Source organism: Lolium perenne, chromosome 1 (genome assembly GCF_019359855.2).
Source record: "Lolium perenne isolate Kyuss_39 chromosome 1, Kyuss_2.0, whole genome shotgun sequence".
Lineage (NCBI taxonomy): Eukaryota > Viridiplantae > Streptophyta > Magnoliopsida > Poales > Poaceae > Lolium > Lolium perenne.
This window is the reverse complement of record NC_067244.2, coordinates 176,303,989-176,317,398: the sequence shown is the minus strand read 5'-3', so window position 1 is coordinate 176,317,398 and position 13,410 is coordinate 176,303,989. Positions and strand designations below refer to the sequence as shown.

The window sequence follows — 13,410 nt, the reverse complement described above, 5'->3', positions numbered from 1 at the left end:
CAAAGATGAACCAAACCCTAGAGTTGCTAGAGCATGACAAAGAAAAACGATAAAAGAAACGAACAGTAAAAAGTAGATGTATTTGATATATCGATTGGATCCCCTCTTCAATCGGCCACGACCTGTATATATAGGTGCTGGACTTCGCGTACGGGATCTAACTTGACGTACAAGAAGAAAACTTCCAAAACTGAAACCGATCATGTCCTTCTTTGATTCGGTCACGTACAAATCCACACCTGCCAAATAATCTGCTAATCTGTTCCAACACGTAGCACCTCTAAAGCCTAGACCATGTTACGTACAATAACCTTGTAGGCGTCGTGTGCTGTGTGTATCACCGGGCAGGTGGCATTTTCCCTAATGCACAAAGCTATTACGTGATAGCCTTTGCAACCTCAAAGCTTCAAATTGGCATCTGACTTTTGTTACAACTTTGTTCTGAGTAGCAGCAGCTTGTAGCTCAAAATATTCTTGATTCTGGCTAGGACATGCCCCACGTAGCTTCTTAGCTTCTTGTCCATGCAAATCCCTGTTAACAATTCTTAAACAAAGTACTAACTGATCAACTGGATCGACTATTACATTAATTTGATCCATTATAGAAACTTACTAGCCAAATTACATCTTCAATTTGGCCATTTAATCATGCAAAGCATCACATCCTTGTCCTGAATAAATAATTTATTAGGCTAGATCCTCCGCTGCAACATTCGTATTGGGATCTTATTACGCCTGCATTTTGAACTAAACATGAAGTCCAAATATCTATCTTAGTAATTTAACCAAACTCAATTTGGCCCATAAATACTTAGTAGCCAAATTATGTATTCAACAATTGCCCGAACAGCCTTTCTGGAACCAAAAACAACAGAAAACAGGAACTGGCACTGTGGCATCTTGTTAATAGGTTAGTTCCGGAAAACGCATAAAAACATTATAAAGTGCAAGCAAAACATATAAGTATTGTCATAAAACAAGCATGGAACATCAGAAATTATGGATACGTTGGAGACGTATCAATGCTCTTGCTGCTCCCCCTGAGTGTGGTCTTGTTCAGCATTTGATGTATCTTCATCTCTACCATCAGGCTCATCTCCGGTTGGAATTACTCCAACAATCATCTTTCTAGATGTTGTTTCATTATTTTCTTCTTTGTCTCCCCCTGTCTCGCTGTCCATACCTGGAATATCATTAACATATAGATCAGGAAAAACATCAGATAAATCCACCGGTTCTCCATAAAATGGTTGATATTCTCTGAACACTACATCCATGCTTACAAACATTCGTCTCTCTGATGGGCACCAACATTTATATCTCTTCTGTTTTCCTGAATATCCCACAAACACACACTTTAGAGCTCTTGGATCAAGCTTGCTCACAGAAGGTCTATAATCTTTCACAAAGCACACACACCCGAATACCTTGGGTGGAACCACATAAGAAATCTCACCAGTTAAACATTCTATTGGGGCTTTATACCCAAGCACTCTAGATGGCATTCTATTTATCAGGTAAGCTGCTGTCATCACAGCCTCACTCCACAAAATTTTTGGAACATTCATAGCCATCATTAAACACCGGGTAACCTCCAAAAGATGTCTGTTCTTCCTTTCAGCCAAGCCATTTTGTTCAGAAGTACCTGGACAAGTTGTTTGATGAATAATCCCAAAACTGGACAAGTACTTATCAAATTCCTTGTTGACATACTCCGTGCCATTGTCAGTACGAAATATTTTCATGCATGCATTATATTGTGTTTTGATCATATTATGAAAGTCGACAAAACATTCGAACACATCATCCTTGTTTCTCAACACATAAACCCAAGTGACTCTAGTGCAACAGTCAATGAAGGTAACAAATGAACGATAACCATTTAGGGCTGAAACTCCACTGGGACCCCAGACATCAGAATGAATAACTTCAAGTGGTGTTGTACTTCGATTATTAGATGGCACATAAGAGCTTCTAGTTTGCTTTCCAAATTGACATGCATCACATACTAATTTCTCCTTCTTAACTTTATTATAAAGATCAGGATACAGCTGACTCAAAATAGGGAATGACATATGACCCAACCTGCGATGTTGCAGTAGAAACTCTTCTAATGGTGAAGAAGATAACATAGCTGCAACAAAGGGTGACACCTCCTTGTCTAGGTAATATAAGCCATCACGTAAGCTTCCCATCCCGAGTTTTTTTCCAGTCCCAAGTTCCTGAAATATACACCATGATGGGAAGAAAATAGCAGCACAATTAAGTTCCCGTGTGATACAACTTATGGACATGAGATTAATTGGGAATGTGGGAACATGGAGCACAGATGAAAGTGACAAGTTAGGATTACATATAACTTTTCCTGAACCCGTGATGGCTTGAGCTGAACCATCGGCCAATTTAACACTTTGGTTACCTATCTCAGGAATATAATCATGAAATTCTCCATAGGAACCAGCCATATGTCGAGATGCACCTGAATCAATCAGCCATGGTGCACCTTTGCGATCAGACCAAACAGGAGTTGAGATATTACTACAATGCTTAGCACAGACAGCAGCAACTTCACACATTTTCTTATCACCATGTTCTGTACCTTTGACCTGGTACCAATTTTTGAACTGGTACCATTTTTTCAAATCATCAACAGTCATTCGGACAGTGACCTTTTGAGACCCTCTACTAGCACATACTCCACTGACACTAGAAGGACGTACAGTTCCGCAACGATTACAAGCACCACGGAATGCAAAATTTACATTCCCACAGCTTGTCTCTGGACACAGCCAATCCCCACTTCTCTGCCAAGACTTTGCAACCCAATCCCGCATACCAAAACCATAACCATGTTCTCTGTTATACCAATTCTATCTGTGTCCATAACCTTCTCTGATCAGTTCAGGACAACATGCCCTCACATGTCCTGACTGTCCACACCAGAAACAAATTTTATCAAATGTGTTCACTGACCTTGACATCTTCCTGGTTCTGCTAACAGCACACCACTAGCAGCAATTTTATCCTCTGCCACAACTCTCTCCTCAGAGTTTCAGACCAATCTGCAACGGTCCCCTCTTCTGAAATCTCAATAGTCAACACACAGAAAAACAATCCACCAGCCACCTCTTCATTCAGTCAATACAGCAATTCCTCCTTCCTTCTGGTCGCTCCTCCTCTCAAGTACACAGCAGCTTCCCTGGCAATCTTCACCACTTGCAATACCACACCACGAGCACCAGGACCTGGAATCGCCTCCAAGGCCAAGCACCTCCTCCAGCCCGTACTTGTGCACGCTGCCGGCCGCCGGCTCCGCACCAGCACAACGCCTCCTCCCAGACAGTTGCCCTTCTCTTGGATCTTGTCCCCGCCTGCGCCAACTCCCCTGGCTGCCTAGAGCTCCGCCGCACGCTACCAACTCACCACCGGCGAGGGTCGACCGGTGCCTCCTGCTCTGATACCATGTCGTTATCACTGGATACCACCAGAGCTACAGGACCACTCGATGGGGATTGTAGATTTTTCTGGAACTTCTCATCTCTCTCTATTCCTCACTGGTTACAAATATACAAAGTACCTTTTACAATTCCACCCTCCTATACTTCTAGTATTACACATAAGTACACCAACAGTATAGCAGGCTTTCCAAAACACCAAGTAGCAAAAAAATATATGAGTGTGTAACAAATCCCTACTAATCGTAGCAAATTCCCAACCGTTGTGATGAATCCACCAAAAATGTCAACGCATGTATGCACCATGAGATGACATCGCCCGCAGCTGCCCATGGATACATTTGCAACATTGAAGCAGCATTTGTGGCACAAGCCTAGAATCACTGCAACACCTCGCTCGTCTGTTTGCAACAAAACACACACAAGTTTGAAGCATGTTGAAAGAACCCGTGCGATATCAGAAATCTGCAAACAGTCTATGGCGGCCTTGATTTCAACAATTCAAACTCGTCAGCCGTGAATCCGGCTAGTCGGTACCTTGTCACCGCTATTTCTGGGGTACCACATACTCCTTCCCTCTACCCTTTTGTCTTTCACACCACCATCTCTTCAATTTGACACTCTACCGACTACCATGACCATGGCCATGACCGTGACCTCCAAACTATGGGGGAGATGGGGGAGAAGGACAAGGAGCAAAAGGGGGTGGTAGAGGAGCAACATGCGAGGAGGCTAGTGGTAGCCGATGAGGGGAGCTGAGGCAACAACAACAACAACAATAGACCATGGGGCATGGGAGGTGAGAGAGAGAAGTGAGAGCAAGGACTCGGAGGATTAATCCTTAGGGGGGGTGGGTATTGTAGTGTTTTCTTTCTTCATCTCGACCCAAGCCTACCGGCGATGGGCCTCGCTCCGCTCGTCAGAAGTTAGCCTCCCTTTAGTATATGAATTTGGATCACATTATAACATGATGTATAAAACCGATTTCAGTTTTTTTTTTTGGACAAGTCAACTCACAAGCACATTTTTGTTTGATTTTTTTCTGTGGTTTCCTTCTCTCTTCATCCGACCATCAGACGAAGCAATCTCAAGTCTTTTAATCTTTAAAGCAATTTCATTATTTTTAGTACATGCCAATCTGTCGATGCTCCGTTAGACTAGGGCTATGTGTGTGTGTGTTATGCTCTAGAATAAGTTCCATGTCTGAGTATTGTTTGATGTTTCCAAAGCAACTCACATCATTATCTGGAGAACTTTCCGTAGCGATCACAGGCAGCTATAAATTTTTATGATCAAAATGACAATCCTCTTGTACGGCAACATATATATTATGCCCGTATTCACTAATATAAACTAATATAAGATATTTTGCCAAGCTAAATTAGTTTGATAAAACATTTTATATCAGTGAACTCCAGGAGTACCGAAGATAAACTTTTATACGATTAGTTGCCACATGGCAAACCGACAATGTCTACTGCATCCACGTCATGTGTTCAGGCATTTGGTCTCAGGACCAGCGCCCCCGATTGTTTAATCACAATTTCACTGACGGCTTCTCAAAAAGACCGGTGATCATTATTCAACCAACAGCCATTAACTAAGCTCTTCTACTTTGCTAAGTTAAATATGTGTACCAATCACATATTGGTCAGCTTGAAACGCATAATTTTTGCTGTCCATTTCAGTAGGAAAATTTCCTGCTTGACAAACAAGAACAAGTTTGGATTATTTTTCTTTTCTGCACTTTGTCACGGCAAGCAAAGCAACACTAACATGGTATGACGACTTCAGCAATCAATATTTCGAAACTAGCTACTGTACTTGTGACCATGTCGTTGTCTTGCACTGCTGTTGCACATGGTACCCCGTAGTGTACAGCTCCCGTCGTGCAAGATCACACTAGACAAGAGAGGCGGAAGTTTCCCAAGTTCAAGCCACCAGTTTTGCTCATTCAGAGATCAAACTCGATCTTATCCTTGAGAAAACAGCAGATGCATATATTTTTAAGGGCAGCAAAGTTGACCGGAACAATTAGCAGGGCTGACTTCCTAAACTTTAAGATCAAAGTTAGAGTCAACACGTTCAACTTTATTAAATTAAACCTGCCTGTATAATGTATGCGTTTAGCCCAAAAGCTGCACTTTTTCCGGTTAAGGTGTACAAAAATAGTCAGACCGATCAGGTTAGGTAAAAATATCTTTCGGGGTCCTCCTTTTGCTCATTACACCAAAGTCAATTGACCAACAGACATGGACATATTGACAAATGCAATGCGTCTAAATTGCTACGTACTATCTAACACGGTAAAAGGCCGTGCAATGCTTATAAAGAAAAATTCCTAGGTATTGTTAGTAACAAAAATATCACCAGAAAATGGACATAATATTCATTCACTAGTGAACAACCATCATCCTTAAAAGTTCTTCACGTATTCAGGAGGGTCTTGGGTCTGTTTTCTCCAATTTTCAAGTATAAGTCGAAGCCTAGCTCCAGACCGGAGCCAGTATGAACTACGTCAAGGTTCAGGGCCAGATATTCCTGGCAACTAGTAAAGTTTATCATACCTACAGGCCTGACTATATACTGATCTATATATATTACCTCGGAAATACTGGAATTAAGCTGCAAAGGGAAACTGCTTAGTTGGCAAGAACATAATATTTTCTGAACTTTGACACAACAAGTAAGCACTTCTTAGAGAGACCGTTGTTTTCCAAAGACCACACAATAGCTTCACTAGGGGAAGTACGCAAACATTTGTGCTTGCACACCCACAATTCAGAATTTCAAAGCCCACGTCTTACAAGATCGCGCTAAAACAAAGTAGGAGTTTTGTGAAGTTCCAAACATGAGTTTGATAGCTGTTTTGTGGTCCTGACTTGTTCCTTCAGAGATTGGCGTTGATTCTGCCCATCAGAAAATAAAAAAGTGTGGCATGATTGACTAGCCCAAGAGAACAATATTATGTAAAGTACTAAAGTGAGGAACTATTAGTCAATAGGTTCATCCTTTACGAACATTTTGGTGCTCCAAATTCTCTTTTTGCACATTATCCCATAGTAAACTGAAATTTGCTGATGAAATAATAGTACTACTAAATTTCACATATTACCCAAAATGGTGACACAAGTGATGTGCCATGTGCAACGTTTTAATTTGCTGAAGAGGATATTGATATTTCCAAATAGAATAACTCGCTTTTTGTTTACATGAAGCTCTATGTATTCTTATGAAGACTAAACGTAAGTTTTTTGCATGTGACTATGTACGTCAGTCGATGCAAAGGCAGGGTTCTGTCACTAGATAAAAAACACTAAGTTTATGTAAAAAACACTAAGTTTTGCAAGTAACAGAATAGACCAGTGGAATGTAAATGTATGTTCTGTTCCTTCACTATAAAAGCATAAGCTTGAACCTTTTCAGAGTGGTGGAACCAATCCTCAAAAAATCACTATTTCTGCATCCTTCGATGCCCTTCTCATCTTCAGGAGGCTCTTGAGGTCATCTTTTCCTAATTTTCCTTTATCTCTTATTTCTGCTTTTCTTAGAACTGGTGCATCTTCAAGTATACGTTTCAAGAACGCTAGCTCTGCAGATGAAGCAGTAAAGTTGTTCATACCAACTAAACGAACATTCTGGAAGAGACAGCCATCTATTGATTCCCATAAATGCACTGTGGGTACCATGGGATTCTTGGAAGTGAGCTGCAAAGTACAAACTGTAAATTAACAAGAGCTATGGAGATTTATTTATAATATGTAGCAAGTCAAAGATTTTATCAATTCACCTCCAAAATAATAAGCTGCAAGTTGGGGGCATGCTGAAATAAGCAAAGAGCAAGATTTGCCTGCTTCAGATTACCAAGATCTAAGTTCAGGCTTATCTCTGTAAGCTGGTTGAATGATTTTGGCGGCTTGTAAACCAAGAATTCATGTTCTGCAAGCTGTAAACTAGCAAGAGGTCCATAAATATAATACTAAACTGTGAAATAACAGGCACCAAGGAAAACTGGACTATCACTGATTCTTACCTCAAATATTGACCCATGAAGTGAAATATTTTTAACATCTGAAAGAGAAGCAATAAATTGAGAAACATTGAAATTGCATCTGGCATTCAAAGCGTCACCAGCAACTTGTTTCAGTTCGATGACTGCCGAAGTAAGATATGGAGTGTGCAGACTGAGGTGATTAAACTGGCCATGAACTGTAAGTATCTTGAGCTTTGTTGAATGGATATTGATATTGGCAAAGCTGATAAGCCAAAAGAAAGTAAGCTTTTCTAAGTTTGGGCAACTTGCTACTAAATCCCCAAAATTGTTTCCTTCAACAGTGAAGAATTCAAGATGAAGAGTATGCAAGTGTTTGAAACCTTTATATAGCATTGGCAGCTGTGAAGTTGTCCATACACATAGCCGCAGCTGCACATATTGGAGCTCAGCACAGGAGAAAAAACAAGAAGGGATGTTGTAATCTTCATGCATACTTGTCATAAGTTGAATTTCCTTAATTCTGTTTCTTGAAAGCATGAGCATCCAACGATGAATGTGTCCTCCAGTAGATATTTCAATCCCTTGGGTATCCAGTCCAAACTTAAGAACTGGGCCATTGTGGAGGGAGAGAAACATATCAGTGAACTTAAGAAACCTACATTCATCATAGCCATTATCTGAAGCAAAATCATCTCCCCTGAACATCAGTTCAGTCATCGAAGTCCATGTGTACCGCCAATTCCTTGACAAGAGGCAAGTTCCAACAGCTTCTTTTATTGGCAGACAACAAAGAATTTTGTCTTTGAGGCCGTCTGGTAGATTGCTGATGATATCTTCCTCTGCAACATATTTAGATACTTTCGTTGAGGCGCATTCATGGTCCATCTGGTACACTTCTACTGTGAGAAACTGAGAACCTGCACGCGGTGTGATAAAGGAAACTTATAAATCTCAAACATGCCAAAATTAGAAACGGGCGCAAAAGTAGACAATCCGTAACTGGATGAATTCCTCTTCTTGATATGATATCCTATCGAAATGAAAAGATATACACAAAAAATGTTTAAGGAAGTAACGTCATATGAGAAAGTAATCAAATGAGCATTTCTGCACTCCCTGTGATTCATATTACTTGTCACTAGTATGAATGTATCTAGAACTAAAATATGTCTAGATACATTTATATTAGTTGCAACTAATATGGATCGGAGGGAGTAGAACAACCCAGAAAAGGTTAAACGGGTACCACTTTAATTGATTGGACATCTCAGTATAATCTGCACCATAATGTTGGTACAAATTACATGACATGATTAAGATTGCGATTATCGGCTAACACTTTATACATGCAGCTGAAAAGAGACACTTAAGATGACGTACTTCTAATTTTTTGTTTACCTACAAGAGAACACATCTGCCTAAATCCTAGGCCACTTGTAAACGAACAGAAATCTTGGTTAACTGAGCTATCCACACAACTACACTAACCCAAGATAGACCGTGTTGGCTTATTTTGGAAAACTGAAGCAGCAAAATGGCGAAAAATCACAGTGCACGCTAGCAAAAAAATCCCCAAGTAGAAGCGAGTGGGCGGCGATGTGAAAGCGGAAAGACGAGCGGGTCAGACCTAGGGTTTGGGCGGCTGCCTCAAATCCCTTTCCTGTCCTCTGCCCTTGCTGGATTCGGCCAGTTTCTCCTGCAACCGCCGCCGGTGCGGATCGTGCCGAGGCAGCACCTCGCCTACCCAACCGAGCGAACGTGCGGCGAGAAGGCCGGCGAGTGGGGCGCTGGGTATTCTGGTCTATTCCTGTAAATACCCATGACTCAGACCAAATACGGAATAAGAATAGCGGGTCGTTCCCCTCGCGTCGCCCCCTCCACCGAGCGAAACCCTAAAGCGCCGCCACCCAGCCACCCCTCCTCCTCCTCCTCCCCTTCTCGTCGCCCGCAGAGGTGACACCGGCCGAAGGCCGCGTCGCCGGTTAAGGGGGCGGCGGGGATCTGAGCCCTCAGCTCCTCCCGCGGCTACTAGATGGAGGAAACCCGCGCGGAGCTCGCCAGGATCATGGCGGCGGCTCGACGGACCTCTCCTTCGCGGGTGGTCTCTCCGGCGGCTTCCCCGGTGGGGGCTCAGGATCTGAGGTGGCGGCCTCTGGCGGTGTGGCTATGGGGCCCTGCGGCGGGCGTCGTGGCGGGCGGCTCCGGTGGCTGTCCTCGACCTCGCGAGAAGTGAGGCGGCGGTGGGCGTCGACGGCGGCGTGGTTCTCTGCGTCAAGTTCTGTGGCAGGTGCTCCCGGCTCTCTCCCCCGCCCGTTCGGCTGTTGGTGGCGCCGCCGCCGGCTCTGGGGCAAGGGGTGCTGGTGGGCCGTTTGGGGTCAGGGGAAACCCTAGGCTGGCTGGTCCGGCCCGGCGTTGTCGACGCCCTCGGGTGCCGGGTTCCTCCTTGGAGGCGACGCCGCGACCCCTCTTCCCACCCCCGACCCATCTCCCGAACGAAAGTCCAAAATCCCTCGATTGGGTGGCGTCGACGTGCTGCACCGTGACCTCCTTGGGGGCGTCGCCTAGGGAGATGTGTGGTTCAGGTGGGGAGTCGAAGGTGGGTACTTTGGACCTCGATGGCCACTGCTCGTGATCTGCTGTTGTGTCCGGTGGCTTTCCTGCTGCTCTAGGTTGTTCAAGGGCGGTGGTAGTGCGGCCGGTGAGGTGTGCTCTTCTTGTCATGGTGGTCGTGCTCCATGAGGTCCTTGGCTCTCGAGCCCAACTCTTCTCCAGCTCTCGGGTGAGCTTCTCTCATGTCCGATGGTTCGACGCCTCCGAGCCATGGCGAGAGGGTAGGGCCCCTCTTCGGCATGAGAATAGGAAGGTTTGGTGCTCTTCGTCCCGGGTTCTTCTCCTCATTCAAGACTTCCTCTCTGCCCCTGGCAGTGACTCGTCGTGCCCCGCTAGTCCTTGGTGTCGTGGAGCTGCGGTCTTCGCTTCTGCAAGACGTGTGCTTGTGCTGTAGCGTAGTGTTGTAAGCTTCTTAGAGTGTTCCCTTGTATCTTTCGGCCGTAGTGGTGTGGTGTGGTGTTGTGTGGTACGGAGGGCCTTGTGTAATCTTGGCATGTCAAGGGCTTTGTTAATTCAAAGTCGGGCTTTCGAGCCTTATGTTTAAAACTAAGACCAAATAACAATGAATTAGTCTTATGGCCCATAGAGCCCACTACTATTTGGGCCGAGGCCCATTAACACCGGATGTTTCTGTTTACTTGGGTTTTGGAAACCTTCTATTCCAACATTTATGTATTCAAACATTTTTGTTAAAATTCAAATTTTCTCAGTTTCAAAATTTATTCACATTCTAATTTTGTTCAAATGCTATTTTCAGTTAGGTTTGAATTTTTTAAAATTTGAAAAAAATGATTGCAAATTAATTTGTTGAAATGGTGAACCGTATGTACACCTATATGTGTGTGAACACAATTTTCAACTGGTTCCAGATCCAGTGCATAACGCACGAACAAGATGGGCCAAGCCCAACTCGAACACCCGTGCATGCATTGCGTATAAAGGTACGCCAACAAGCGATGCATAGGTGCACCTATGCCGATTGTGAGCCGCCAATGGCCCACGAGTGTTAACCCTTCTTATTTTTTAAATCGAAGATTGTAAAAGAGAAATTGTCCATTTTAAACATTTATCTTAACTTGTAGTGGCCTTTGAAAAAAAACTTAATTTGTGGTCACTTAAGTCAAATCCTAAGCTCCGGATCCTAAAACTTGGCACACCAAACTTGGTGTTCTCGATCTATCTCGACCTGTGAGTGTTTTTACACGCTAGAAAACAATCTCAAACGGAATAATTCGCTAGACTCTAAGTTGGCCTATGTGTCATACATATCTTCCACCTCCAGTCTCTCTCCTAGCCAACTTCTCTCCATGATCCTGTATAGGCTATCAAAACTCATTTGTAGCAATTTTTGTCTTTCTCTAGTCCTTGCCGAGGATCTAGCGGCCTCCTTCCTATTGCTAGCGCCTATGGAAAAATGCAACTCATTGAGATATCACTGTTGCTGCATGTGTTAGTGGACCACCGGGATGATGACACACTTAGTGCCTCAAAGCTTCAATAAGTGCATTATGGCCATTCCATGGTGGCTGACGACGGCACAATGCCGGTCATCGATGTGGCGGTGTCCTACCACCCGCCACCAGCACGACGCCACAGCTGTAATATCCCAGGATTAGAGACGATCGAGGGGTAGAATTTAGGAAGGGGTGTGCATTGCATCGTAAAATCTGGGGAAATTTCGCGCTTTATTAAAAAAATGCATCTTAGGGGGACAAGTTTCTCTCTCGACACCACATAGGATTAGAGTTTCGATAGTGCGATAGACTTGGACCTATCTAAACTCAATTAGGGTTTTTGAGAAGAGAGGGGTACAATTTCCTTCTCAACTTAAGTTGCATGATTGAATTCAAACAAGTTATGTTTGAATTTCAAATTCAAACAACAATTAAGTATATTATAATTCAAATAATGGATAATTCATAAACAAATGGATAAATCAAGTATATAAAATAAAATAACATATATTTAAAGTTCATTAGAGAAAACCTTGAGCTTTATTGATTAACACAAATATTACATTGTCATTTACATTATCCAAATTGAATTATAAATATTACAACACCTTACACATATGAATAAATGAAAAATGAAAATAAAAGAATTACAATTGTTGACAGAATTCTAAATTAGACAAGTAAATCTTCATGGATTGCTTGATCAACACTTGAATGGTCTTCATTTGATCATCTAATTCATCCCTGCAAACAAATACAACACAGAGAAACAAAAGTTAGGCCAAGTGGCAAAGCCACTTGGCAGATTAGTGAAAATATGGTAAAATTGGTGGATAATATCAAGTCTGTCGAGGGAACCAGGACAAGATCCAAGTCCCAACCTGGGAGCATGCACACCAGCTCACAAGGCTAGCTGCATGCTCTCCACACACACACAGACCAGAGGTGAAGCACCCAGCACAGGCTGTGTTGTCGACCAAAGGAGTGAAGAGAGGGACAGTATAAAATCTTTTCACAGCAAACCCTAGAATCCATCGACAGGATCATCCAAGGGTAAGAACAGCCAAAACCATAGAACAGGAAGAACACCAAATTCCTCCAAACCATCCAAAGCATCCAGAACAGTTCCACCAAGAACTGTTGCTGTAGAGCAAGCCACAAGGAGGAGATTGATGACCCACAAGTATAGGGGATCGCAACAGTCTTCGAGAGAAGTAAAACCCAATTTATTGATTCGACACAAGGAGAGCCAAAGAATATTTGTAAGCCTTAACAGCGGAGTTGTCAATTCAGCTGCACCTGGAAACAGACTTTCTCACAAGAATTTATCAGTAGCAACAGTTTTATAGCAGTAGCAGTAGTGAAATATAAGCAGCAATGTAATAAAGACAGCAGTAGTGATTATAGTAAACAACAGGATTAAAATATTGTAGGCATAGGGATGGATGAACGGGCGATGTATGGATAAGATAACTCATGTAATAATCAAGACAAGGCATTTGCAGATAATAATAAAACGGTATCCAAGTACTAAACAACCATAGGCATGCGTTCCGTATATAGTCGTACGTGCTCGCAATGAGAAACTTGCACAACATCTTTTGTCCTACCAGCCGGTGGCAGCCGGGCCTCTAGGGAAACTACTGGTAATTAAGGTACTCCTTTTAATAGAGTACCGGAGCAAAGCATTAACACTCCGTGAACACATGTGATCCTCATATCACAACCTTCCCCTCCGGTTGTACCAATTTCTGTCACTTTGGGGCCTCGGGTTCCGGACAGCAATATGTGTATACAACTTGCAGGTAAGATCATAAAACAATGAATATCATCATGAATCAATAACATGTTCAGATCTGAAATCATGGCACTCGGGCCCTAGTGACAAGCATTAAGC

At 43.0% G+C, this 13,410-nt stretch overlaps 1 protein-coding gene across 1 annotated transcript; it reads right to left on the bottom strand.

Moving 5' to 3' along the window:
- Positions 1 to 6,101: 6,101 nt before the first annotated feature.
- On the bottom strand, positions 6,102 to 9,478 carry LOC127313773 (F-box/FBD/LRR-repeat protein At1g13570-like). The gene is made up of 5 exons (XM_051344245.2): positions 9,077 to 9,478; positions 7,489 to 8,366; positions 7,246 to 7,401; positions 6,874 to 7,162; positions 6,102 to 6,364 (listed from the first exon to the last, which is right to left on the bottom strand). Exons 2-4 carry the CDS (start codon positions 8,332 to 8,334, stop codon positions 6,899 to 6,901), a joined length of 1,266 nt encoding a protein of 421 aa, XP_051200205.1. The 5' UTR covers positions 8,335 to 8,366; positions 9,077 to 9,478; the 3' UTR covers positions 6,102 to 6,364; positions 6,874 to 6,898.
- Positions 9,479 to 13,410: the final 3,932 nt, after the last annotated feature.

What these genes read in the sequence shown, in the direction of transcription:
- LOC127313773 (XM_051344245.2), bottom strand. Translation starts at nt 8,334, where the DNA reads ATGGACCATGAATGCGCCTCAACGAAAGTATCTAAATATGTTGCAGAG. An exon ending in TTCATGGGTCAATATTTGAG is followed by an intron (nt 7,402 to 7,488) that starts GTAAGAATCAGT and finishes GCTAGTTTACAG; the next exon opens with CTTGCAGAACATGAATTCTT. An exon ending in TGCAGCTTATTATTTTGGAG is followed by an intron (nt 7,163 to 7,245) that starts GTGAATTGATAA and finishes TGTACTTTGCAG; the next exon opens with CTCACTTCCAAGAATCCCAT.